The sequence below is a fragment of the Struthio camelus genome, chromosome 15 (assembly GCF_040807025.1).
Source record: "Struthio camelus isolate bStrCam1 chromosome 15, bStrCam1.hap1, whole genome shotgun sequence".
Lineage (NCBI taxonomy): Eukaryota > Metazoa > Chordata > Aves > Struthioniformes > Struthionidae > Struthio > Struthio camelus.
Window position 1 is genome coordinate 1,559,222 of NC_090956.1, and position 25,924 is coordinate 1,585,145.

At 39.1% G+C, this 25,924-nt stretch overlaps 1 protein-coding gene across 8 annotated transcripts in view; it reads left to right on the forward strand.

The window, feature by feature from the left end:
• Positions 1 to 25,924, forward strand: part of ARHGAP17 (Rho GTPase activating protein 17) — an 84,932-nt gene that overhangs the window by 52,678 nt on the left and 6,330 nt on the right. For 5 of the 8 annotated variants that reach the window (XM_068908135.1, XM_068908137.1, XM_068908136.1 and 2 more), the window contains 18 exons: positions 6,167 to 6,206; positions 10,323 to 10,427; positions 11,297 to 11,373; positions 12,480 to 12,591; positions 12,792 to 12,868; positions 13,680 to 13,791; positions 14,848 to 14,916; positions 15,079 to 15,160; positions 17,267 to 17,394; positions 17,815 to 17,926; positions 18,503 to 18,584; positions 19,026 to 19,106; positions 19,938 to 20,051; positions 20,410 to 20,501; positions 20,649 to 20,805; positions 22,044 to 22,286; positions 24,614 to 24,777; positions 25,169 to 25,789. In XM_068908135.1, coding sequence (XP_068764236.1) covers positions 6,167 to 6,206; positions 10,323 to 10,427; positions 11,297 to 11,373; positions 12,480 to 12,591; positions 12,792 to 12,868; positions 13,680 to 13,791; positions 14,848 to 14,916; positions 15,079 to 15,160; positions 17,267 to 17,394; positions 17,815 to 17,926; positions 18,503 to 18,584; positions 19,026 to 19,106; positions 19,938 to 20,051; positions 20,410 to 20,501; positions 20,649 to 20,805; positions 22,044 to 22,286; positions 24,614 to 24,777; positions 25,169 to 25,789 — 2,468 coding nt within the window. The remainder of the gene's footprint in view (positions 1 to 6,166; positions 6,207 to 10,322; positions 10,428 to 11,296; positions 11,374 to 12,479; positions 12,592 to 12,791; positions 12,869 to 13,679; positions 13,792 to 14,847; positions 14,917 to 15,078; positions 15,161 to 17,266; positions 17,395 to 17,814; positions 17,927 to 18,502; positions 18,585 to 19,025; positions 19,107 to 19,937; positions 20,052 to 20,409; positions 20,502 to 20,648; positions 20,806 to 22,043; positions 22,287 to 24,613; positions 24,778 to 25,168; positions 25,790 to 25,924) is intronic. The other 3 variants (XM_068908140.1, XM_068908142.1, XM_068908139.1) reach the window with 1 other exon arrangement.

Consider the following 25,924-nt stretch of genomic DNA (forward strand, 5'->3'; position numbering starts at 1 on the left):
TCAAGGTTTCTGTTTCCACTTTGACATTTGGACTGAGTCACTTGTTCTTTTGTGAATGTCCAAATCTTTATGGCTCTCCGTGTCAGGATTGCTCTTATTTCTTCCTTGCTAGTCTTTAATGGGTGGTAAATTTCCACTTGTTCCATAGCTTGCGACCTACTTTGGAGAGGGTCCCTATGGTTGGTGACGGTGCTGGGACGGTGGACAGGACTCAGAGGTTGCTGTGAAGCCAGGGAGCTCTCAAATATGGCTTAGCCGAAGCTTCAGATTTTTAACTCGCTAGCTCTGATTTAATAGATCATTGTTTTACACAGGCATATATAGTTTTTGTCCTTTTGGAAGATAAAAAATTTTATCTCTGGAATTCTATTTGGCAGCTAAGTTTCTTTAACTTCTGTGTTAACGGTATCAGAAAGTGAAAAGCTATCTTTGAGTTTTTTGGCTGTCCTTGAACAATATCTGAAGAATTTGACGCTCATCAGTTGAGCTGTGTTTGGAGAGCTGAAAGCTGCACTTTGCTACCTGTTCCCACCCCAGAACTGTGTCAGCAAAGTTGTTTGTGTGAAGAGCAAATCTAGGGAGCTGATGTGGCTGAAAAGGAACCGTTTTTGCCAAATTATTTTCAGTCAGGTCGATTTTCTGAGCTGTGAGCAGCGTAAGAGAGGGACAGTGAAGGAACGAAGAGCTGCTTTCGTAGATGCTGCCATTGAGAATGGCCCATCGAGCCGCGCGCTTAGGATGTGTGTGTTGCTGCAAAATGTTGTACTTGCTTGTTGTGGAAAGAAGTATAAAAGTACCGTTTTTATAGAATTTAATTTTTGTACTGTTTCACCCTCGTCACTGGTGAAGGTGGTGGTGCTAGCTGTAACAAGTGATTGTTTGTGGTTTTTAGAATCAGTCTTTTAGAATGCATTGCTGAACTTTAATTGAAAGACTCGTAACCGTTACGCTAGCTGATTTGTAGAAAGTTTTTACCATAACAGGTATTGACAGGTATCTTGCCAAGTGCTGTAGCATAAAACTTTACCTTCGGTTCTCACAATCCTTCCTTTCTCAGAGGACCAGCTCTATTACTGCTGTCAGTGGACTGCTGCCAGGCTTGCAGCTATGTTATATTTAAGCCATGTGAACAGCTGAAGAGCCTGGCTATTTCTGCTGCGGTAACATGTAATGCTTGAAAAGAATCTCGTACGCTGAGGCCCTGCGTTCCCCAGGCTGCTGATCATCCTGAGGTCTTTTCTCAGCCTTACGTCAACGTTACCTTTGTTACTGCGTGTGTCGGGGAACTTCCTTGAGCTAGGCAGGGCCGCGTCTCCGGGCCGTGGGCCGGGGAGCCTGCGCTCCGGAAGCGCGCAGAGCCGCGCTCGTCCCAAACCGGGGATGGTTTGGGCCCCCTTGCGCGCCGGGAGGGGCGAGGGAAGCGGAGCGTGCTTTTTCAATTAGTAATGGTTTGGAGGGACACAGTTTTGCAATTGAGAGTTAACTGTTTTGACTGCATTCAGTTTAACTGCTGGGAATGTGGGACAGCTGTAGCTGCTGTCATTTGGAAATCGTAATCTTAGTCTCAGTTTCGCTCTGTTCGTGGTGTACTATGGAGAAGTTTATAGCTTAGGGTTTTCAGACCGAAGGCTAGCTATTAAAACTGCTAGGTTCCCCTTTGTCCATAATAATTTTATAAAGCATCTGGGAACATTCTCTGCAACTAAATCATTCAATTCAAATGATTCTTAATTCCAGTAGACACTGTTTCTTCATCGCTATCTACTAGATAAGATATAAATGAGGAGATCTAATAAGGACTAAGACTAGAGAAGTACTTGCATGTAAAAGTATAGGTCCACAAATCTCTAATTGAAAGACTGCTGAATTCCAGTAAGATAACATTGGTAATTCCCGTAGTGTGGTAGGACCTGACAGTAAAAAGCTGCTGTTACTCGTATGTTTTGAACGTGTTCATATACTGCTGTTACTCATATATTTTTGAATACATATAAATTCCCTTAAGGTTAGATTTAAAACGGCACTACTTGAGAAACTCCACTATTCTGACTGTTAATTTAGAATGCCCTTCTCCGCCTAGACGCTCACCGACCAGCCACAATAGCGTCCTTTGTACTCCTTCACTGGCGCTTTGGAGTCGCCTTGCCCTGTGGCGGCTGTGAGCTAGCAGACAGGTTTTCAGACCGCTGAGCTGGACTGTCTCTGCTTGCTAACGTGGGCCCAGCCCACGCAGCAGAGCAAGGTCAGCTCTCTAGAGCAGAACAGTTGTGGAGGGCTTGGTGTAGGCATGGCTATGAAATGTGTTGCTCTGGACTGGCTGTGGCTTGGTCCCAGGAGCTGGCTGCCCTTTGGTGCTTGGGGCATTTCTTTTAGTGTCATCCCAAAGGTATCTAGTTTGCATTTTTTAAGCCTGATTCATGAAGTGAAACAAAACAGATTGTGAACAAACCTCCTGATCGCTCCCACAAACTGCACTCCGGTCTGAACTAAAATGGCACAGCCACGCACTTTCTTTCCAAAGCCAGAACTTCCGCGCTGAGGGTATGGTTTCACGGTGTGGCTGAGCTGGGCCGGCGGCCTGCTGACAAAGGGAAAGTCTCAACTTCCTGGTTCCCTGCATTTACCACAGTGCTGGTTGGATCACACAGTAAACTAATTCAACTCACTTTGCTCTTGGTTTTTGCCATAATACATACTGAATCAGTTTACTCGATCAGGTGAATGGAAGAACGAAGAAAGCGTCTTCACTTTGGCTTGAGATGAATTAACAGTCCACTGCTGCTATCTTGAGTGTTTATGGGGAAAAAACTTGTCTTATGTATTGTTCCCTAAACGCGTGGACAGACAAACTGTTAAAAGCACCGATTCCGGTTAGATATACGCTTCTGGCAACTTTGGTGGAGCCTGCTAGAGCGGAGGGCTGACGGGCCTCGTGCTCCGGGCGAGCCGTGCGTGCTTTGTCGTAAGCCTTCCAGGGTTTCATTCCCCAAAAGCTGTCTAATTCCCGTTGTCTGTCTGCATATGTACTATATGTGTATATTCTTAAATGGGCATGTATATGCGTAAGCCTGGTAGTCCTGATATAAAAAGCTTGCACTCTAATCTCCTTTAGGAGAGGAGGCGGCAGCATAGGCAGCATAAACTTGCTTCAGACTATTTAAGATGACGCTTGGTACTTGAAAACAAAGTGCTAGAGTAGAATACTTCAAAAATAAATTTATCTATATAAACAGTATAAGGTGAGGACCGCAAGTTGCTTATATTTGTATCTATTTTAAACTCATTTTTAATGTTTCAGTTTAAGATAAATTGTATTCTTGTGCACAATGATAGGTGAAAGTTCAGTAATCCAGTATTTCAGACCTTGCTGTTTTCCTCTTTCAAAATTTAGTTACGTTGTATAAATTTGCTAATTCTCTAGTTGATAGAGGCAGTTCTTGTCCCATGAGGCTGCTGTTGAATGTAAAAATTTAAGCTGAAGCTAGTAGTACCTGATGTTCGGAGGGAGCTGTAGATACCTCTGGTTTGTTGCGTTTTCCCCCGTGACAGCTCGGTAACAAGATAGAGGATGTGCTGCTATTGCTAGGCTGCGTTTTCTGCTTCGTGGTTGTGGTCGCTGCAAAGCAATGTTGTTTAGTGGCTCTTTCTTGGTTTCGTTATTAAAGGTGGAATGTGGGCCTGCAGGAAGGGCGAGGTCTTCCCCCTCCGCGCTTCCGAAAGTCACGCAATCATAAGTGTCTTTCTGCAAAGCAGTCTTGGCTTGGAGACTCCATCCTGCTTCCATTAATGTGACAGGTAAAAACAGTCATTGACTTCCTGCTAACAGGCCGGCTGCAGGACCTCCAATAGACTGCCGTGCTAATCTCTTGTTAAATGTATGGGTGTTTTTAGCTAGAAATTCTTAACGCTGTTGGAAATAAATGTTAATTATTCTTAAATATCAGATTAGAACATTTCTCATCTTTTGTATAAATGGTTGTATTTTCCTTTGCAAGAAGCTTGCATTTTTGCAGCAGAGACCCTGAAACGTGTTGGCTAGCAAGTGTGTGGTAGGCAGATGTGGTCCAGTCGGCCTGCTTCCTTTTTTGGTGTTGTACTCCATGAGTGTTGGTCGATCCTAGCACCAGGTCTTGTGCCATCTTGATCAGGACAGGATTCTACCTGATACGTATTTGAAGATGAGCTGCAATTGGTGCCTTTTTACATGCATTGGGACATTTCTTATCAAGCTACTTATCTTAAATACCAAGTCAATCTAAGATATGTCTGGGTTAGGTACAAAACTCAAATGGTGTGCCACTTGGTAACATCTTACAGAGTTGGTGGCATACATGTTTTTTAACGGTATATACAAATCTGACTCCATGAAAGCTGGTAATGAAAACAGGACTGAGAAGAGAACGGTTTTGAAATGGGTTTTTTTTTGGTGTTTGAAACCAGAAGCCATGTGAGCAATGATAAATACAGCCTACATCATCGACCCTTTTACTTCAAAGATGTGTGCAGTATCAAATTCAGTTTTGGAAATACGGACGGCTCATCTCTTGGGGAGTCTGTTAAAGGATGGAAAAATTCTTCTGCTTCAGAACTTTCGTGCTTGTGTAAAACAAAGTTGAGGCAGAGCGCTTCGTTCCCACAGAAACATTTAGTATCTCTGTGTGCTTGTATCGAACCAGTTAGCTGATGTAGGTAGCTGCTATTTAAGGTTGGATTGTATTTAAAACCAGCACGCTTAAAATCTGTTTTAAGATGTATATTCCTAGACTGTAGTTCTGTGTAATCTCCAGTGGAATTTTGCATATGTGCAAAACTGAAAAGTCCAAAAACTCAAATAACTGCTTTCTAAAAGGATGTAGTTTTGATCGGGCGTAGTCCTTCTGTTCTATTTTTGTGGAAGAAAAGCTTATTAATCTTGTGAAGTTTTCCTAAAATAAATATTGCTATTCTTGCACTTCATGTTGCTATCAAAATATTTAAGTGGCTTTTGTCTTGCTCTTGTTGGGGTTTTGAGCATTACTGTATTACAGTATTTAATTATTAAGCACTTTATGGATCACTCATAGTCCAAGCAGATGATGTGCCATGAAATTCAAGTCAAATACCTTTTTAAAAAAAAAAAAAAAAATCTTGTCTCTGGAGGCATTCGGTGTATTCAACTGATGAAGCACCTCAATAAAATGAACTTTTTGCATGTGAGCAGCAATAGACATGTAGTAAAAGTGAACAGCCAAGTATAAAAGATCAGGAATGAACTAAACATAGCTTTCTCTCTCTTGTAGATCTAGCAAAGGTAGGAGAAAACAACGTTACAGGAAATGAGAGTCAACATTAAACAAATCTGGTTCAACATTAAACAATTCAAAGTGTATGTATAAACTGGGATTGGAAATAGATGTGGAATAGTATGCTTAAAGGCTTGAGTACAATTGTTAATATTTTGGCTGGGAGTATGTGTAAGCATTCAGATATTTTTTTCTATTGAGAGTAGACCTTTACCTGGAATATTATTAATTTCCAATAATCTTTATTGATAATAATACTAAATCAATAGAAAAGATCTAGGAAGGTCAGCAAAATGAGGCAATGGGAGACTCCTGGTGAAGGGTATGTGCGTGGAAGATCATGGGAAGGTGGTAACGCTGCCTTTTCCACTGATTAGTGCTGGTTCATAAAGCTCTGCAGTGGTGAAATATAAAAAGGTAAATTTGGCTGTCCTACTTTTCTCATGTGTCTATTCCTTTACATTCAGGTGCATTGATAATATTACTTGATTAACAACATGGACTGGAATTCAGATTACTTTAATACCTGTTTTTATTCAAGCTGAGTTATTCAGGATTCCAGTTTGTTTTCTGTCGGGCTGTGTGCAGTCTGAAATACCTGTTGAGCTCGGTGAGGAGCTCAGCGCGGCGCGTTAGCGTTGCGGAGTTCTCGGACTGCGCGGCTCTCCCTGTCGCTCCGCGTGCTGCACGAGTGATAGATGTTCGTTCTGGGCAGCGGCCAGGAACCAGTGCTATGTACCCCATTGTGGACACGGTGTTGATTGCTATGGTACTTTTAACAAATAATGTTCAATTTATTATAATCCCACTATGACCATTATTGCAGTCTTTGACCTCAAATGTGTTCATTAGTTTGACCTTTTTTTTTTTCCCTCTCCCTTTAGGGCTGAGAAAACTGAGGTACTTAGTGAAGATCTCTTGCAGGTATTGTAATTCAGTTAATATGTTTTTTTTTTAAATGTTCTTTAAAAAGTTTGAACCTTGTGAGTTTTGTGGGGAAAGCAATTGCCCTCAAAAGGGTTGAAAACAAAGATAACTTTGGCTCTGACTTCTCTGCATGCAGAAAAACTATAATATATTTTGAGTGAAAAGCTAAAGCACTTCTGTTTCTAAAATCCTGTGATTTGGCTTGTTAAAATAACAGATAAAACTTCTTGCTTTTAATTACCTGATCTAGCTTGTTAAACTTAAGAACCATTAGCACTAACAACTTGCCAGTCTTTCTGGCACACTATGAGCCGGGAAGAAGTTCTGATTTAGGCACAGCTGGTTTCTGTCTCATTTTGTTATTCTGTTTTATTTTATGAAGATCTCGGCTTACTTTGGCCTTAAGAAAAGCTGCAGAGAGCACGCCAGTTGCTTGCAGATAGATACTGTTGTGATTTCTTCTAAAAGTCTGGAATCGTTCTGAATACATGTAATGCTTCTTGTTTAGTTTACAGTAATTATTCTCAAATTTATGATGTATTTTAAAAGTAGGCCATCTAACCAAAGATTACATTTATGGTAGAGTATTAGTTACAACTATTACATTAACTAGGTTGACTGATTACATGAAACAAATTTGATTACAAATTTATTGTTCTGTACTGGTTTCTTCCGCTGGTTATTTTGATGGCAGAATGCAAGTTGGCAAGGAGAGTCAGATATGCTAGCTTGTCCATGGAGCTTCAGATTTAATGATTACTTCAGATTGATTGCAAAGCACCTTGATATGCTGAAGTTTGAGAGCTGGCTATGAAATATGGAGGCCAAATACGAAAGCAATTGAGGCAGCTACTTTTATTACTAACTTCTCCAGCTGCTCAGACTGAAGTAGAAGATGGAGGGAGCGTACAAGGTTTAAAACTTGAATTTAGTGAGGATACATGAAAAGATCTTGAGTAATGGTTAAATGAGCAGAACAGAAACAGTTTAGCCTTCTCTCCAGGGGGCTGCTTTATTGACACACAAATATTCTAACAGTTTGGCAATATGATTGCTACTTTCTAAAGAGAAGCTTACACTTAAGTGGCATAAAGGATGTTAGAACACCTTAATAGCCTTTAAGGGCCATATGTTTTCTTGCTTAGCTGCAGAATAGTAGCAAGAAGTGAAAGCCAAAAGCTCTGCTGCTTGTTGCCAAAAAAATTTTGCAAGCAAGGCTTTCCCAGGCACAGAACAGACTGACTACACCCAAATGGAAGAATTTACTCACTTGTTTGTTTGTTCTTGGGGGCTTGTGGAGGGGAGGGAGGTTCTTATCTAACTAAATGGCTTAAAAGCTTGGTACTGTTCACTTTATAAACATGTTTTCAACAGTGTTCCTTTCTATGTTTAGCTTGAGCTTTGACATAAGATTGCAGTAGCTTTTTCTGTTTTATGGAGTGTAATACTCCATTTCAAGAGTCTCTGTTAAATGTGTTCCTGTCTAAAGAGGAGGAATATACTTCAGCAGTCCTGGAAAGGCTTCTGCAATAAACCCACTTTCTGCAATGCGCTTATAGTGTATAATAGACCAGCTGTATAATGTTTTGTACACTGAAGACATCCTGTGGGTGCAGACAATATGGCCTCTAGGTCACATTTTCAGTTCAAAGGTAGCTTAATGGAGACTTATGTCCTTCATGATTTTCCTGATGTCTTTGAGCTAAAGAGCTGATGGGGGGCGATGGGAAGAGTATGTTATCATGAAGTTTTGAAGTAGTGTCTCTCCTATCAATCTTCTGCCCCTTGTATTTGGCATTCAGACTGTCTGGAAAAAGAGGTTGTCAGGAATATATCCGCTCCAGGGTTTGTCTAGGGAACAGAAGCCATCATGCATGTCTGACAAGGCTGCATTGGTGTACTGGGATCTGTGAAATGGTTCAGTTAACTGGATGTTGCCATGTTTTGGGTGTGGATAAAAACCTGTGCTCAGTATTTTAAGTCTAAACTATATGACCTTGCAAAAATAAATGTTTTCATAAATAGGGGATGGTTTAGAACGTGTTGGTCTTTAATCTTAGCACAACAGAAACTTAGCTGCAACACTAGATGTAAAACAGTACCACCTTGTTCCTGTGTCTTCATGCAGGCTTTTTAAGTGGACTTAATTTTGAGGTTATTACTATGTGCTCAGTAAATAAAAAAACAGTACCTTGTGCTTTCAGTGTAGCTCTTCGTGGACAATTTCTGTGCACCATACTCTTCCATAATACTTTTTACCAAGCTTTTTGAGCAGCTGAATTTGGTTTAATCTTGTGGCCATGAAAAGCTTTTCATCCCCGTAGTGTCTCATGTAGCCAGTGAGACTTCAGTCCTCCTGGAGTGGTGGTCCTCCTCACTAGCCATCCTATACCGGTTCTCTTCTACTGTCACTTCAGACTTTTTTTTAAAAAAAAAAAAAAAAGTGCTGCTCTAAAGTCCAGCAGACAATGACAACAAGCCTGGCTTTTGGAGCTTCTCCAATCTAGAACTTATCAGAACAGCTGCTTCCCCCTTCTGAAATTTCAGGAAATAAGGGAGCCCTGTCCTACATCTGCTTGCGTGTTCCAGGACGGGGTTCCCATGTCAAACAGAAGTGATTCTGCACTGTTCCTCACCAAGTTCCTTGTCTGTTTCTACCTCTCTTAGTCGGTAATCTTTGTCCTTGCAACTTCTCTCAGTCTGCGTCTCTGCTGTCTTTTTTACTAGCTGTGTTTTTTACCAGCTGCTTTTGTTAGGACCTAATTACATCCTCCTAACTGTAACCACTTTAGGAGGATGCTGAAAGGGGTATCCATATTCTGTCACAGCAAGCAGTGTTCACGACTACCAAACAAACCTTTTGGGAGGAGAAAACAAGTCATTCTTATCTGGATGTATAACACTCTAAGAGAATTTGCAGCATTTGGGTGTTCATTAGAACAAAGCAATTTGCCACTTATGGAAGAGCCAACTGATTGTTTACTTCCTATTTTAAAACCAGTTACTTTGCACTTAGGGGAACTAACACAATGCATGATAATTTAGCTAGCGCTAAAATTACTTCTATATGTCAGAGCTGATCTCTATTTATGTATAGATATGAAACTTGGGGAGAATTATTGCTCTCTTGAAAATTTATTGGAAGTGATTTTAGAGCTGTACTGAAAACTTGAATTTGTTCAGATTATTTCTACAGATGAAAACTATATGGGTTTTTTTTCCTTTTAAAATATAAGCCATTCCAAAGGGCCTCTTTTTAATCATGGTGAGTCATCAAAATGCAGATAAACTGCATTCCTTTGGTGCTGTGCATAGCAAGCTCAGTGCCATAAGCAGTTCTATCCCAGTGCTCGTATACTTGGAGACTTTCAGTTGTTTGCTTTTGGTGTGTTTCTTGAAATAAAATAGTCAGTTCCTTGCCTAGAATCTTGTAAAAGAACAGTTTATTACCGTATATCTGTCACATTCACGTTGCATGTAGTGAGTCATGTTTCAAATACACCGTGGTAAACTGAGCTCCTGTTTGTGCAGCAATATCTGCTATTTGTTTTTTCCTTCCTCATCCCTTTTGCATCCCATTAGTTTCTCCCTGAAGATATTGGACCATGTAGGAACCTTTTCCTTGCATCTAATAGCCAGAGAAGAAAACCTTATAGCAAACTTGAAATATGTAGGTTTGTGCCAACGTAAGGAACCAGTCACATATATCTCAGCCTTCTACTTTGCAGTATTACAGTGAAAGAATATTAGAGTTTTTTCAGAATTTTCTCCCTGGATTAGTGTCTTAAATACCTACATGTTCCGTTCATCCCAGACTGCAGATGACAAGTATGAAACTGATTCTCTCTTGCTATGACAAAGAGCAGGGGCAGAATTTTCTCCCTCTTCCATTCTGTAGTCTGTGGGCATTGCGAGCTCCAACTGAATAATTGTGCCTCTGAGAACAGGCACTTTTGCTGAGAGTCTGAACTTTTTGTAAGCTGTAGAACTTGAAAAATATGCAAGCCAGGACCAAATGTGATATAGGAAGATTTTCTGCTGAGGCCAAGGAAATAACTTCTGTTTTTTGTTTCGTTTTTTCTTTTCCTTCCCGCCCCCCCCCCCCCCAACTAGATTGAGAGACGTCTTGACACAGTGAGATCCGTGTGCCATATTTCACAGAAGCGATTAATTGCATGTTTTCAGGGCCAACATGGTACAGATGCTGATAAGAGACATGTAAGTACTACTGCTGTTTGGCTTGTCTTCTGAGACTAGTCTGAATCATGTCTGGTCTTTTGCATACTGATCAGCTGCTATGCCTCGTATTATCCCAGAGAATAAAACTCTCTAGTCATCTCATATGTCAGTATTATTTTTGGTAAAATATTAGCTGTGATACACCATCCAGCTCTAATAACTCGAGCTTGGAGTACCTCAGTACTATCAAGACACTTACTCATTTGTACAATGTGCTGAGTTCTTGCAGCTTTCATAACACCCGACTAAGAAGAGAAGATACTCTGGAGCTCTGATCAGACTTCTTACATTTAGAATTACCTTTGTGCACTGATGGTTAAAGTTAAGCCATCCGTTTCTATATGTGTGATTGATTTCTAACCCTTAGCTTTCTTTAGGAAAACTATACCCAAACCACTTTAAGAAATGTAAAACCAAAAATGACTAACATTCAAGCTTTTTCCTTTTAATGGAAAATAGTTCTTCTGAAAATATGGGGACAGAGAATGAACCTCTTCAGGGAGATAAATGACAAGCTACTTAAATTTCACGTGAAAGCTGTTTGGCTGTCTTTGACCAAAAGCAGTTTACGTTTTGAGCTGGTGGTTCCATCTAAGACTAAGCGAGAAGAAAGTGCTCTTAAAAGTATCTGAGAACAAGAGTCTTGAGAGCTACTGTTCAAGGAGGTGCACTTAAATAGGCTTGAAATTTTTTGTGAATTGGCATCTTCTTAAAGTCAAAGAATGAGTTGGATATGTATATAATAGAAACCATATGAAGAAGAGAAAATTTTAGAGGGGATGTATTTGGGAAGCTGAAGAGGATGAGTAGCACTAAGTAAAATGAGCACTATTCCTTCTGTTCCATAGAAAAAGCTTCCTCTAACAGCTCTTGCTCAAAATATGCAAGAAGGATCTGTCCAGCTAAGCGATGAAACTCTGCTGGGGTAAGTGTCTGGCTCTTTTTATAAGTTGCAGTCTGCCATTTTATTGTCTGCAGAGCTATAGAGACTTTAGGTGCAAAAAGACAGTTTTCCTCCTAATGAAACTAATGTTTCTAGGTTCCTTCTCTAATCCATAGGGAGAAAAAGTGAGCAAGCATTTCTTCTTGAGTGATTCTGGACAAGTTTTAAGCTTGCTCTGAGTTACATTCCAGAGGATTCTGACTCTCTGCACTGTTTATGAAGAACCTGAGTTATCTATCGTAAAAGCTTTTGAAAATTACTTCTCTCCTGATAGATTAGTAAAATGCTTGTTATCTCAAGTTAAAATTAAAAATATAGTATAAATATGGCATTCTGCAGATTTGCATTAATGGCTTCTGGCTTAAGGTAATGCCAATTTCCGTGTCCTGGCAAAGCGCATGTTTGCAACTTGCATGAAAGCATTTGAAAGGAATTGACATCAATATGCTAAATCTGTAGAGCAAATGTGATTCCTTGTTGTTGATGGACATACTAAAGGAGACAGTGTAGAAAGTCCGAAAAACCTTTGTGTTCGATTTTGTGCACTGTTGCAGGAGTTCTGAATTTGGATAAATATTCTAAAGTAAATAAAGTTTATCTTTAGAACAAACTTAAAACAAAGCTCAGATCAAGAATTTGGAACCTGAGACTGTGTCTGTGATTGTTTAGCTTTGTAGCGCTAAGAGACCCTTTCACATTAAAGGGACTTAAGAGAAGACTAAATACTACGTTGGTCAATTTTCCTGCATCTGGTAAGATGGAAGAATGAGCTTTGAAATAAATTGTAACTTCCCCATTCTTGGGGCCAGTATAAGAAGAAGATTTAAAGCCACCAAAAATATTTAAATAGTTATCATCCATGTTTTAAGACAAAGGTTTAATAATGCTCCTCAGCTGTCCCAGATTTGCCAATGACAGCATAGAGGCATCTTGGTTTTATGCCACCAAATAGTGCCTTGCTTTATACAACACGAAATTCCAAAAGGGTAGCAGAGGACGCAGGCCACAATTATTTTTGAATCTTTTTGAATCTTTCTTCTTTAGTCAGTAGTAACTCATGTTACAACAACTCCCTATAATTCTTAAAGGAAAATGCTAGATACCTGTGGTGAAGCAGAGAATAAACTGGCAATGGAACTCTCTCAGCATGAAGTACAAATCGAAAAAGAAATCTTAGATCCACTGAATCAACTAACAGAGGTAAGTCACTTCCCCCTGACTGAACAAATAAATTTGGATTTATGTATAAACTGAGCAAAAAGGTTTATCTCAATGTTAATTAAAAAAACAGTGTTAAGTAGTCATGCGTTAGTGCTGAAAAGCGAGTCTGAAATCTACAAAATTTAGTAATTGCAGTACACAGTTTAAAAATAAGTATAAGCCTTGATTTCTGGTTTTAGTCAGAGATCCCTAACATTCAGAAGCAGAGGAAACAGCTTGCAAAGTTGGTGTTGGACTGGGATTCAGCAAGAGCAAGGTAAGAAGTAATTTTAATACTAGTTTGTTCTCTAACCACGTTAACTTCTTGTGAGCATCTCATGGTGTCTGATCTGATGCTGGTATTTGCTTCTGAAGTGCTGCTGTACATCTGTTAATACTTACAAAAAAAGACACTTATATTTGAGTTATTCAGAAAAAGGACTCATGACTTCTTGATTCCACTTGGATCCAGATCTTGGAGCTCTTTCATACCTACATATATTTGGAAAAATGCTGAAGATTCATCTTTTTTTAGTTCACTTACGTTGTCAGCTTAAGTAAAAATTTGCATCTGGAAAAGCATTATGCTGCCCAGAGTTGGGAAGTAGCCCTCTGGGTTTTGTTTATCAAGGCTACCCAACTTCTTTGCAACTGCTTAACATAGGCTTCTTCATGCTTCCTTTAGGTTCATGGAGTCAGGATGCCATTAAACTTTGAAATAAATCAAGATTGAAATTATTTCCTGCTTTGACATACTGTGGATATAAAACTGGACTTAAACTGTGGTGGCAAATTATATAGTATTTGCTGGGGTTGGTAGTCCTAAAATATCGTAACGCCCATGTTGTAGGTGGTAGAGGCTGCAGGATTTCTTGTGGATTTTTATAGTAGTTTGATTATTTGTGGATTATGCTGGCTATATCATAAATGGCATAGTTTGAACACCTTAGGAAGTTCCATTGGAGAAAATCTCTGAAACTGTTGCCTTTGTTTCTTACCAAAAGAAACCAGTTTTAGAAGGGACCCATAAATTCAGTGCCTTCTGTAATAATAGGTTTCACTGAATGACTGAAGCCTTTCTTCCACAGGTATAACCAAGCTCACAAGACTTCAGGAACAAATTTTCAAGTGCATCCTTCAAAAATAGAATCTCTTAAGGAAGAGATGGATGAAGCTGGAAATAAAGTAGAACAATGCAAGGTAGGAGATGAGTCCTCTCCTTTACGTTGCCTCTCACTAGCAACTGTAGCAATCATAATATGGCTGCTTCTGTAAACCTTGATGGTGGAACTGGCTATCTGATTACTGTACTTGCAAACAAAGTGACTGGACAAACATACATTAACAAAATGTATGCCTTAAAGGTATAGTTAGTGCTAGCTGAACTTTGTCTGAATTGCTTTAACTTAATGAGAAACTTTGTTTTTGAAGATGGGCGTTTACATTATTTGCTGTTTTAGACTGAAACGATTAAGAGAGAGAGAACTGTCTTAGCCTTGACTCAGATGGTCAGGGCATCCATGTACGTCAGGCCACTGAGTAGCCATAAAGTGAGAGCTCTCTGGATGAATTTCAAGCTCCTGATGTACAAGGAACACTTTGAGTATTATAGCTTGGAGCAGTTCCTTTGCCGCTTCACTTCTCAATTGTCAAACACTACATTTTGCTGCAGTTGTGCTGAGCCCCAAAAACCTTTCAGTAGCATTTGTCTTTGCATAAAAGGATTGACTCTAAATAATGCATTGCTATACAATTCAACTGCTAACTTTATTGGGCAACTTATTTGATATATAAAACGAAGTTAAGCAAAATTCATTCAAAATGCCTGAAAGAAAACAAATGACACTGTTTGAATAGTTAGCAACATCCTTTTAAAAATGAATTGCACTCTATTGTCTAGATGATGTACCTTGACTGTAATTTCACAGTGCACACTTTCCCTGCAAGTAGTAGAAAATAGATTCTATGTTAGACATAGACACCTAAATAGACTAGGTGTTCTTAGACAGCCTTTTCTGCTTTCAGCCCTACCATGAATGAAAAGCTGCCGCTAGTCCATCCCATAAGCTTATTTGGAGTCTACCACTGAGTGTGTATAGCAGAGTGGGTGGATTATTGGCTTTCTGTGCTGCCTGAGTCAATAGTTCAAACTTACTGCAAGCAAAATAAATGTGCTTGGTTTTCTCTTTGTATGTAAGTTGTAAGTTTGATTTACTGTTTTGCATTTCCCCCCTCTTTTTTTTTCTTTCTTCAAAGGATCAACTAGCAGCAGACATGTATAACTTTGTGTCCAAAGAAGGGGAATATGCTAAATTCTTTGTTATGGTGAGTATTGTTTTTTGATATCACTTTGATTACAGCACTTATGTGTGTAGACACTCTATTCTCAAAGATTGCATTTCATGTACTAAACCTTCTAGTATTGTATTATATGCTCATCAGAAGCTAATGCTGTTTTTTTTTTTGAAATGTGGCTTCTGTTCTCAGTTATTAGAAGCACAAGCAGATTACCATAGAAAAGCATTAGCAGTCTTAGAAAAGGTCCTCCCTGAAATTCAAGCCCATCAAGGTAAAGTAACCTGTGCTCTGGCTGATGCTTCTCCTTGCCTGTGCCACCTATGCACAATATTCTCCTCTTTTATCTCAATTCTTTTGCATGCAGACTTATTAAATAAGGCCATTTTGATCTACTTAACAATTTTACATTCACAAGCATAATTCCATCTTTGCTGTGTTCTCTGGAGTTCTCCAGTCATATTTTAACACACTAATAAAATATTAAGGATCTGTCTGATACCCAAGTGGGTAAAGGAAGGATTTTTGGTTTTGTTGCACTCGTGTTCTTTCTTTCCTTGATATCATGTGACCTGTTGCTAATTCATTCCTTTCTCTTCTGGCCAATGAAAATTTCATTGTGAATTAGGAATTGTAAGGTCTTTGTTTCTTAGATGTTTACTAGGGGATAATCAGAAAAACTCCTCAGATTCTGTGGAGCTGACTTCTTTCCTGCCTCTGTGCCATCCCTTTTTCCCCATATGCATATTGCACTGCAGCTGGCTAATTGAGTGTTCAGATTGCTGTGTCTAAATATCAGTTAAGCAAAGAAGTGAATGAGACAGCTTCATTTCCTCTCTACGCTACTAAGCTCTTCATTGTCAACATAAATTTAGGTGTATCAGCTTTTTGGTATGAAGATGCACTGTGTGCTGTTGAGTATGCTATCCTACATAGTGACTGTACTGTCTCTTAATCTGCTATTTGCTGTGAACAAGAAGTTTGAATAAAGTCTGAGGAAAGTATATTCTGAGCTGAGCAAGACTCTAAAGTATCTTGAATTGTGGACCACATGCTAGTTGTAAAAACGGAACCACTAAACTGGAGATACCAAGAAATATGAGAGTATTGATGAAAGATAGTATTGAATCTCTCTACTGTATAGGTCTGATGGGAGTCAAGCTAATGCAAACAAATAATGCTTACCCAGCGTCAGAGGTGCTTTGTGACTATCTGGTAGGTTCTCTATTTACAGGATATAGAGCTGACTGTTTTAGATTCTTTATTTTTTACCTACTCTGTAAAAAAAACTTTGCATATGGTGAGTGCTTCAGAAGAAGTTATCATTTCTAAAAGGCATGCTAGGAGGCAGCTAGGAGGAGTCCAAGATCTAAGAATAGGATGTGACTTAGTTATGTTTCTAGCTGTAATATAAATTACTTTGTGAACAAATTACTACGCTCTCTCTTCCTAATGTTTACTGTAACTTGCAAAACTGGGGAAAGTAACGTGTGCTCCTCATGATGTGTTATTGAATGAGAGGTGCTAAAGCTATATGAGGGATAAAGTTGGTGTGTTTCTATAAACACAAAGAACAAATTAAATCCTTTGCAGAAACATTGAGTCTTCAGAGGAGTCTTACAAAGTCTTTGACTGTCTTAATCTTTTTCCCCTATGAAAGAAATAATGGATCTGAACTAAAAATTAATAACCTTTTTACGTCTGCATTTTTCAGTTAAAATAAAGGCCAAATGTGAGGGGAAAATAACTCATAAGTAACAAGGGATGTACATAGAGGAAACACTTGTGCCAATTTTGACTTTCAGAGCTAAGCGACAATCGAGAAATTAAGTGAATATGAAAATTCATGAAATTGTTACAGTGATGGGCTGTTAACATAGCATTTCTAACGTAAGGCATTGGGATTCTTTAAATCAGCAGTCAATTTTCTGTTAACTTAAGAGTTCAGTATGTATCTGTGCTGAATACAGTTAAAACTTTTAAGAAGAGCCCAGGTCATGCAATCTGGGCAAAATTTTCTCAAAGGTTATTGCGAAGCTAAGCCTTCTGGAGCCTTGACTAATAGGGATTAGTGTAATTTACAAGTGTGTGACATTATTGTTGAGTCCTAGTGGGACATGCACCTTTCAGCTATACAAAGGACATGTATGTGGTGTGCCATCCAGAAAGATGCAGAAGTACTTTTACTTGAGAATGCCTTCAGGCCAATTTTTCTCTTTGCTCATTATATGAGGGATTTTACCAATCGGGGCTCTAAAACTTTTATTGCATTCTTAAAATTCCTTTGCTGTACTGGAGGCTTTCTTCTTTTCTTATGTGGAACATAATTCAAGTTATTCTGTTAAATATATTGCTCAGTGTTTTGATACTCTCCAACTAGACAAATGGACTGAAAAACCAGCGTTTGGAACGCCTTTAGAAGAGCATCTCAAACGCAGTGGTCGTGAAATTGCAGTCCCTATTGAAGCCTGTGTAATGATGCTTTTGGAAACAGGAATGAAAGAGGAGGTAGGCCATACCATTTCATGCCCTATGAACGAATGGGAAAAAGTAGCTCAGTGAAACTAACAGACTGGTGTCTGTATTTACCTCTGTATGCTTTAACAAAATGCTTAAGGATTTTTTTTTTTTGTTAGTATAAATCATAAATCTCTTAGAAAAGCCTTGGACACTATTTGAAATATCTTTGAAATATCTTTGAGATGTAATACAACTAGAATGAAAAATCAAGAAAGGGCCAGAGGCGAGAGGGGACTAAGGCATCATCAGATAGCTGTAACACATTAAGAGCTAACGTGGTCATAACCATATATGATGATTTTACTGAAATTGAAACTGCTCTGAAAAGAGACTGATATAACTTTTACTATTTCATGCTTGTAGTAACATGGTGGTACCAGTCAAATGCATCTGATCCTTATTATGCAGGGTTTATTCAGAATTGCTGCTGGAGCCTCCAAATTAAAAAAACTGAAAGCTGCCTTGGACTGTTCAGCTTCCCAGCTTGATGAATTTTATTCAGATCCCCATGCTGTTGCAGGTATTGTGAATGTTCTGAATCAAAACCTGGTATAAATTGATATAACGGAAGTTTATTCTGTTCATTTACCTGCCGCAGTATAAGATATTGTTCTCTGTGCAGAGTGAAACTTATGAGTGAAAGTAAATTGAAGCTCGCTCCATTGCGTAACTTAACACAGATCAAGCATAGAGCATACATACGAATCACACTTGATGTATTTATCTCTGTAGGTCAGAGCCGTGTTTAAAATTCAAGTGATCATAGTAATTCCAGTATCATATTTCTTCTCATGACAGGAGTGTTTACACAATCAAGGGGGATTAGAGCCAAATGTAGCTTTAATAATGTGGCTGTCCTGAAAAGGGATGAGTTGAAGTTCTATAATATAGGTTTCTGTCAAACTACAGTACTTACCAGAAGACTTCTTGTGTTAAGTGCTGAGTAGATACACTGTAGAAATGCCAGGTCTTCCTACTGTTTCACTGGCATTTAGGTGCTGTTGCACAGATAAAATTACACATCTGAGGCCAAAGTTTTAAATGAAGTTTGAAAGCATTGGCTAAGAAGTTTGCCTTTGTCTGGTCTACGTTGCAGGTGCCTTGAAATCCTATTTGCGAGAGTTGCCAGAACCTTTAATGACGTACAGTTTATATGATGAATGGACGCAAGCTGCAAAGTAAGTGTACTAAAAATGGATGTACAGAAAACATTGCACACATGTTAATCAAATTTCCTTATCATATATGAATTCAAAAGAAAAGTCCAAACTCCCACAGTTGACTTTTCTGATCTGACTACTAAATATTTTGTGTATCGTATTTTTTTAAATTGTGTTGTAACTTAACAGTAATTATATTAAAACATGTTCGTGAAACACCTTGCTTGTAATAACACACTTAAACACAAGGGCTACCTCAGGCTACTGGGCACAAAGTATTGGGGCTGTCAGCAGCTGTTTTTGTTAATTTGCGAATTTGAAAAGCAGGTTATTGAATAACTTTCCATTTAGGCCTAAAATGAACTGTTTTGCATTAACTAATTCAGTCTTTGTTCGTGGAAGAAACAGTCATTTTCTGATCTGAAAGTATGATGTAATGGAAATATCTTTTCTTTGCAGTATTCAGGACCAGGATAAGAAGCTACAAGAATTGTGGAAAATTTGTAACAGATTGCCTAAGCATTATCATGCTAATTTCAGGTATGAATGAGCAGGTACTGACTTCTAGCACAGCAGCGTTAATGCTAGAGTATCACCTGTCTCAGAGCTGATGACCCAAAACTCTAATCCAGTTTTTTCTTGGCTGCGTTCCATTCAGACATTCTGTTTTATCTATCGAGTAGCTGGCATGCTTTGGTGTGGTGATACATGTGTATATATATTTTGTTTTCAGTTAGGTTAATTCATTACTGACTGTAATGAAGTGGTGATGCTTGGAACTCTTCCACTTAAATGTGGAAGAGTGTTGGCAGCAGTTTGACTTTTCACCTGCTATGCTCTCATTTTCTAGACTTAGAAATACCACCTGGACGCATCTTACGTATTTTATTTTTCCTTTTGGCTTTACCTTTTGGGAATGAAATAGAATAAAACTCTGACTCCTAAAAGTGTGGAAATTCTGTTACATGATATTAAAATAGCTGTTGAGGCATTCGCTATCTAAATATCTTTTTCTGAAAGCATAGTACTTTTGGAGGTCACTTTTTTTTAAGGTGGGAGATGTTTTCCTTTCTACCAAACTCAACTTCTGTGCTTCATGAGTTAGAAGCAGAGTAGCCAACTACCGAGCAAAAAATCTGATAATCTTATTTCTGTCTTTTGGGGCGTTGTCTTTAGGAGTTTTTGAAGTTTGACTTAAGTTGTTTTCACCCAGAAATGCTCCACGTTTGTAATGTTCTCTCAAATGAACAACAGAACTACTATTTGCTATAAAAGCTAATTATGTCCTAATATCACTGGTGTACTAGCATACGTTGTTGTGTGGGAAGAGTTCCTGCTGCTATAGTTCAATGATTTCCTTCCTTTTTGTAGGTATTTAATCAAATTTTTAGCAAAGCTTGCGCAAAACAGTGATATTAACAAAATGACACCCAGCAATGTTGCAATAGTCCTGGGCCCCAACTTGTTATGGGCAAAGAATGAAGGGTAAGTTGTTTTAGAAATGCTTCAAAACAAAACTTCTTTGAAGGTGTAGAGTTTCTCATCAAATTGTTCTAAAACATGCAGACTATTCACAGCAGAGTATTTGCATTTAAAAAAAATATTTTAAACGTGTTTTCTCAAACTGTGCATCCAGATCATCTTTAGATATGCTTCTTTTTAATGCTGTAAACTTTATTAGAATATTCTAAATTTCATCAAAGTGCGAAGTTGCTTTTTATGTGGTACTTGAGTCTGGATGCATCATGCTTAGCAGAATTTGCCATTTAAGCAAGATGAAAACTTCTTATTTTTCCTTACTCTGGAGTTCTAATAAAAACTGTTTTATGAATTTCTGCCACAGATCCCTTGCTGAAATGGCAGCTGCAACTTCAGTCCATGTGGTAGCAATTATTGAGCCAATTATTCAGCATGCAGACTGGTTCTTCCCTGGAGGTAAATTCCTGTAGTGTAAGGAATTTTTGTATATGTGATAGCCCTATGCAGGTAAAACTTCAGTAGTGGTTTTTTTTTTTTTTTTTTTTGCACTGAGGCACCATTTTGTAGGTGCGTGTCTTATGATACATTTTGTCTTTTTTCCAGATCAAGATTTTAATGTGTCTGGGGCATTTGTTGCAATTCCTGCTGTTAATTCAAATCACTTGTCACACACTGGGAATGAATATGAATCTGGGACACTGGAACGGAAGAGGCCTGTTAGTATGGCTGTAATGGAAGGAGATTTGTTGAAGAAGGAAAGGTATGCTTCGTTCTTAGATCAGTTTTCAAACTGTAGCCCACTCCTGAGAGCTGGACTGCTAAGGAGGTGGTAATTGGACACACTTGTATTGGTCTCAGGAGAATTTTATATAAATACTGTAGATAACAATAGTGATTTATTTCCCCTCATGTTGTTGCAGCCTGAGGAAGGTTCAAAGGTAACGTACTGGTATTTCCTTCCAGTTATACTCGATGCATGACAAAAACTAAGCAGATAATTGCTGCTTCCAGTTACCATCTTCCTGTTACAGATCTGGGGGTATGAAATCCAGAGACAGAAGTGTATATAGTAACATCTATGAGTATCTAACTTCTGATGTGCCATGGCTTCTTTCCAAAGCCCATAAGCTGAGGTGGTGTTACCTGGTGCCTTCATGATAAGACTTCTGATTTGATGATGGTACAGTATACCACAGCAGATAGTAGAATGCTTTTAAAAAAAAGTGCCGTATAACATGTAGTGTAACGCTCATTTATTATCACTCATATCATGAATATTCAAGTAATGTGCTGTTTTGTTTTTATCCATTTATGCAAATATTAAATTGTTACCTAAATGTTAACTATGGCTAGACACATGCAAATTTATGAGCACTGACAGAAGGAAGAGAAGAAAATCAATTCAAGGTTCGCTGTCTTTAATGCAACAGGGATAAAATTTGCTTTTAGAATTAATGTGTTGTGGACATTCTGAAATTCATTAGAATTTCGATCTGTTTATCCATAGTTAAATGGGGGTACTTTTCTTTTTTCTGCTTTAAACAATGCAAACCATAGAAGTGTACATCCGGCAGCCTTATTTGATAGTCTGTCTTGAAGTCTGTAAAGGGACCTAGATGTTGTGTGTAATAAAAACAAAATTCATTTGGCAAAACATTCAAAGAGATACTCTGGTACCTAAGGAAATATATGTATTAACATTTAAAATTACTGAGTTGTTTGACCTCATTGTCATCAATGTCCGTCTTCAAATGTAATTGAATAGTTTGTCCCACTTATGTTTAGCTTACCCCTCTGTGTGGATAGGCCAAGAATCGTTGCATGTCTTAACACTTATGGTATTATATGCAGAAAGCTGATGCTTTCCTTGTTGCTGCTTTGCATGCTAAGCAACAGGGGTTGCACTTGTCTTTGTGGATTGCAATATCCAATTGTCCTGGTGCTTTAGTTATCTGGAGCTGGCTTGCATGGTGTGTTTACTCTTTCTTCTTTCTGTAGCTTTGGTGTCAAGGTTATGGACTCCCAAGCGAATCCTCGGAGATGTGGCACTATAAATAGAAAGCACACATCCCCAGCTTTCCAGCCACCCCTTCCACCCACGGAGGCTGGCATGCTGGCTCAGTCTGGAGTGGAGCAGCACTCACAAGCTTCTGTGGCTGAAACAAGCCCAGTGGGTGCTGGCTTTGCTCTCTCTGCTGGCACAGCAGAACAGTTACAAAGTCAAGGAAATGAGGATATCAGGTAAGAGGTATGGCCCCTGCTGTCAGTGGCTTAGCAGGCTGCTTCAGCAACAAACTGATATGTCAAACGTACCTGCTTCATAAGGCACCTCTTCTAATTAGAATATATGTTGCCACATGTAAAGTAGCTTCAGATATGGGCAAAAAGCACTATGCAAGAGATCTCTAGTCACAGGTATTTACAACCTTAATTTGAATATCTGTTGTGGAATTGATCTTCTAAAATAAGAGAATACTTGGGGGGGGGGGGGGAAAAAAGAGAATACTTGGAAAAAAGCTATCATGAAAAATACTAAAAAACTGCCCTTCTGTTATCCATATTGATTGTTGCGAGTTATACTCTAGAGGTGTCCACACAATATGACTGTCAGTTTCCTGCTGAAAGAACAAGAACTACCAGTGGCAATTCTAGAAACCTGTTGGTGCTTGTTTGGTTTTTGTACGTTATCTGGATTTATGTTGTCTTTGTCTGTAGCAAGTGTTAGTGATGACCAGACTTGCTTGCTAGCAAGCTGGAAGTCAGTTGATCAATTTCAAAATTAGTTTCTTTAGCATAAGCACGTATTCAGGGGTTTTTTTTTGCTACTTCATATTGAAATGCTGTGCAGTCATATCCCAAGTATTAGTATACATGGACTCCAAGAGTAGTTGCTGTAGATTTGCATCTTCTCTTCAATAACATGAAAGCAGCACTTTGCTTTCAATAGTGATGTGGTCTGAGAGAGATGACAGACCACATGTAAATGCCTGTAGTGCTCTTCAAATATCAGTCTCATAAACGTTAGTACAGTAAAAGATCGCCATGGAGTTCTACAAAGCATTGACTCTCCTGCATATAAGTTTGTTCTTGGAAGACATTTTTGCAAATATGTTCATGACAAAAGCCCTCAGATTTCTAACTTTGAAAATACTTACCACGTTAGAGATGTTAACAGTTCAAGGGAATGCAAGAGTAGTGTAACTTTTCTGGCTTACCTAAACTTGTTTAAAGTGTATATTAAAACTTTTTATTTTGTAAATACAGATGATTATTTAAGGGAGCTGGGGTTTTCTGGAGCTACAACTCCTCATTCAGATATCTCCTGTAGACTAACATTTCTTCCACAGGTGTCTTCTATGGTATAAGTTTCTAAAATAAAACTTTGAAAGTAGTGTCTAAAAGCTGCATTTAAAATCTGCACAAACTCTGCCTTCAAGTGATTAAAATTTAATAACAGCGTCTGGAGAAATTAGTATTGCCATGTACCAGTAAAAGTAATTGAAAGGTGTTATCTGTCTTGAGATGAGTAAAATACTGCAACAGGCTCTAAGGACAGAAATGAATGAAGACTGCAACTGCATAGGAAGTAAGAGGAGGGGGCACTGCCCAGTACCAACTCAGTTGGCTCATATTTGAGTGCTTTATTTCCCTAAGTCCTGTTGTCTTCATGGCCAAAGGTCAGGAAGAACCTGACTTGAACTGACCTGCCTCTCAGAGGTTATACTGTGATAGCTCCCTCAGAGACAAAAAGCTTCTTAGACTGCCTTGATCCACTGCAGCAAGGTAAAAGCTAAATTTCGGGTAGAGTGGGGGGAAGACGTCAGGCAGTCAAACAAATAAAAAGAACCATTGCTGTCTCCACACTCTGCTGTTGTGGTCTTTGGAGCCATTGGAAGCCCTCAGAAAGCTCCAAGGTCTTAAGCAGTGAGGACTGCATCTGCCTTGCCTATATACTATAGTAGCAAGCTGGTTGTGTTTTAAGTGGGGGGAGGGAGTTGTGTTGTTTGTGTTTTTTTTTTTTATTTTGTTTTCCTGACAGAGCTTCACAGATTGCCATCACTTGGTCCTTAGTAGCTATATATACCAGATAACTGCTGGTGAATTTGATGTGATGCTGTGATAGAACATTTTGAAAAGGCTGTTATTGGGATTATCATTGGTATATTTGGGGGAGGAAATGGGAGAATTAATTTTATGCGAACTTTCACGTTGAGAGACTTTACGTAAAGGATCTCCAAATGCACTGAGGATGCTATAGCATGGAGACTGTACACTAGTTAGGAGTATTTCACTCAAACAGGTATTGTGATACTACAAAACTACTTGGATTTGTGATTTAACTGTTGTAATTAATAATCTGTTGTACAGATTTGCCTGAAGCAAAGGGACTTCTCTGAAGAGTTCTAGGAGTGTTGAGTCTATTATTAAATATCAGCCAGTGCAGAAATTTTTCTAAAGGACTTGAGGTTCAGAACCAGAACACAGTTCATAATGTAAACCTGAATGGGTGCACTTCATCTGGGTGAGGCATTTTATGATCTCCTTCTAATTTCTTCTTTAATTTTCAGTACCTCAAAACCTAAGGACACTGCATCTTCAGCTACTCCTCCACCCCCGAGAAACGGTGGGCATGCAGTCACTGTCCAGAATCAATCAGCAAGTAGCACTAATCAGCTTTCTGTTAATCAGCCACAGAATGCAGCAGGTCCCAGTCCCCATTCAATGAGGCGAGGTGTGTTTTTAATTCAGTTTTCAAACCGCGAAGCTCCAGTTCTTAACGTACTGACAAGATGTTTGCTAAAGTCGCTTTACCAGTATCTCTTGTCACTTATTCCAGGCAATGGTTTAATTCATCTTCATTTCACTAAGGCCTAGCTAAATGCATCTTTGGACTCTTTCATGAATGCTGGTAGTAATGTTACCAGTGCTATTTAATTAATTCACTTAAAGGCTATTGATTACCAAAATGCATACACAGGTTTACTAGCTTCATGTGGGTATCATTTTTATTTGATAATGCACCATTGTATTTTGATAATATACTTTTGTCCTACTAATTCATTTATTTCAGGAGTTTGCTTTGACAATACACAACCATGAAATGTCATCTCTTATCTTAACAGCTGTTAAGAAGCCTGCACCTGCACCTCCCAAGCCAGCCAATCCACCACCAGGGCAGCCAGGAAGCCAAAGTTCTGCCTCAGCTGCTCAGCCACCTTCTGTCTCTCCAAAACCACCTGCTAGAAGTTCTTCTCCTCCTGGTCAACACGCAAACCAAGGAGCAGCCCAGACCTCCACTTCCCAGGTTTCTGCACCTCGGAGATACTCCAGCAGCCTTTCCCCAATACAAGCTCCCAGCCACCCACCACCACAACCCCCAACACAGGCTACTCCCCCACTGCAGCCTAAATCAAACAGTCAAGCATCTCCTCCTGCTGCACCCAGCAGTGAGCATGGACCAGAGCAGCCCTGTTACACTCCTCCACAGACTCCAACACCACCTGATACACCCCCTCTAGGGAAACACAATACTAGTTCTCCATTGTCACAGCCACAGTCATCTACTCAAGAAACCTCACAGTCTCACTCTCCCCCTCACACTGGTACACTGCCAAGGCCACGGCCAGTACCAAAGCCCAGGAACAGACCTAGTGTTCCACCTCCGCCTCATCCTCCTGCTTCTCATTCAACTGGAGATGGTGGTATTACGAATCCCACGCAAACAGCTTCCAAAATAGTAACAGGTAAGTGAATTATTTTATCATACTCGGTGTCTCCTGAGGGAACGGAAATGAAGAAAGTAATACCTGTAGCTGTAAGTTAGCCTTCTGGGGGGAAACACAGAAAATACAAATAACAGTTAAAATACTTAATTGCTG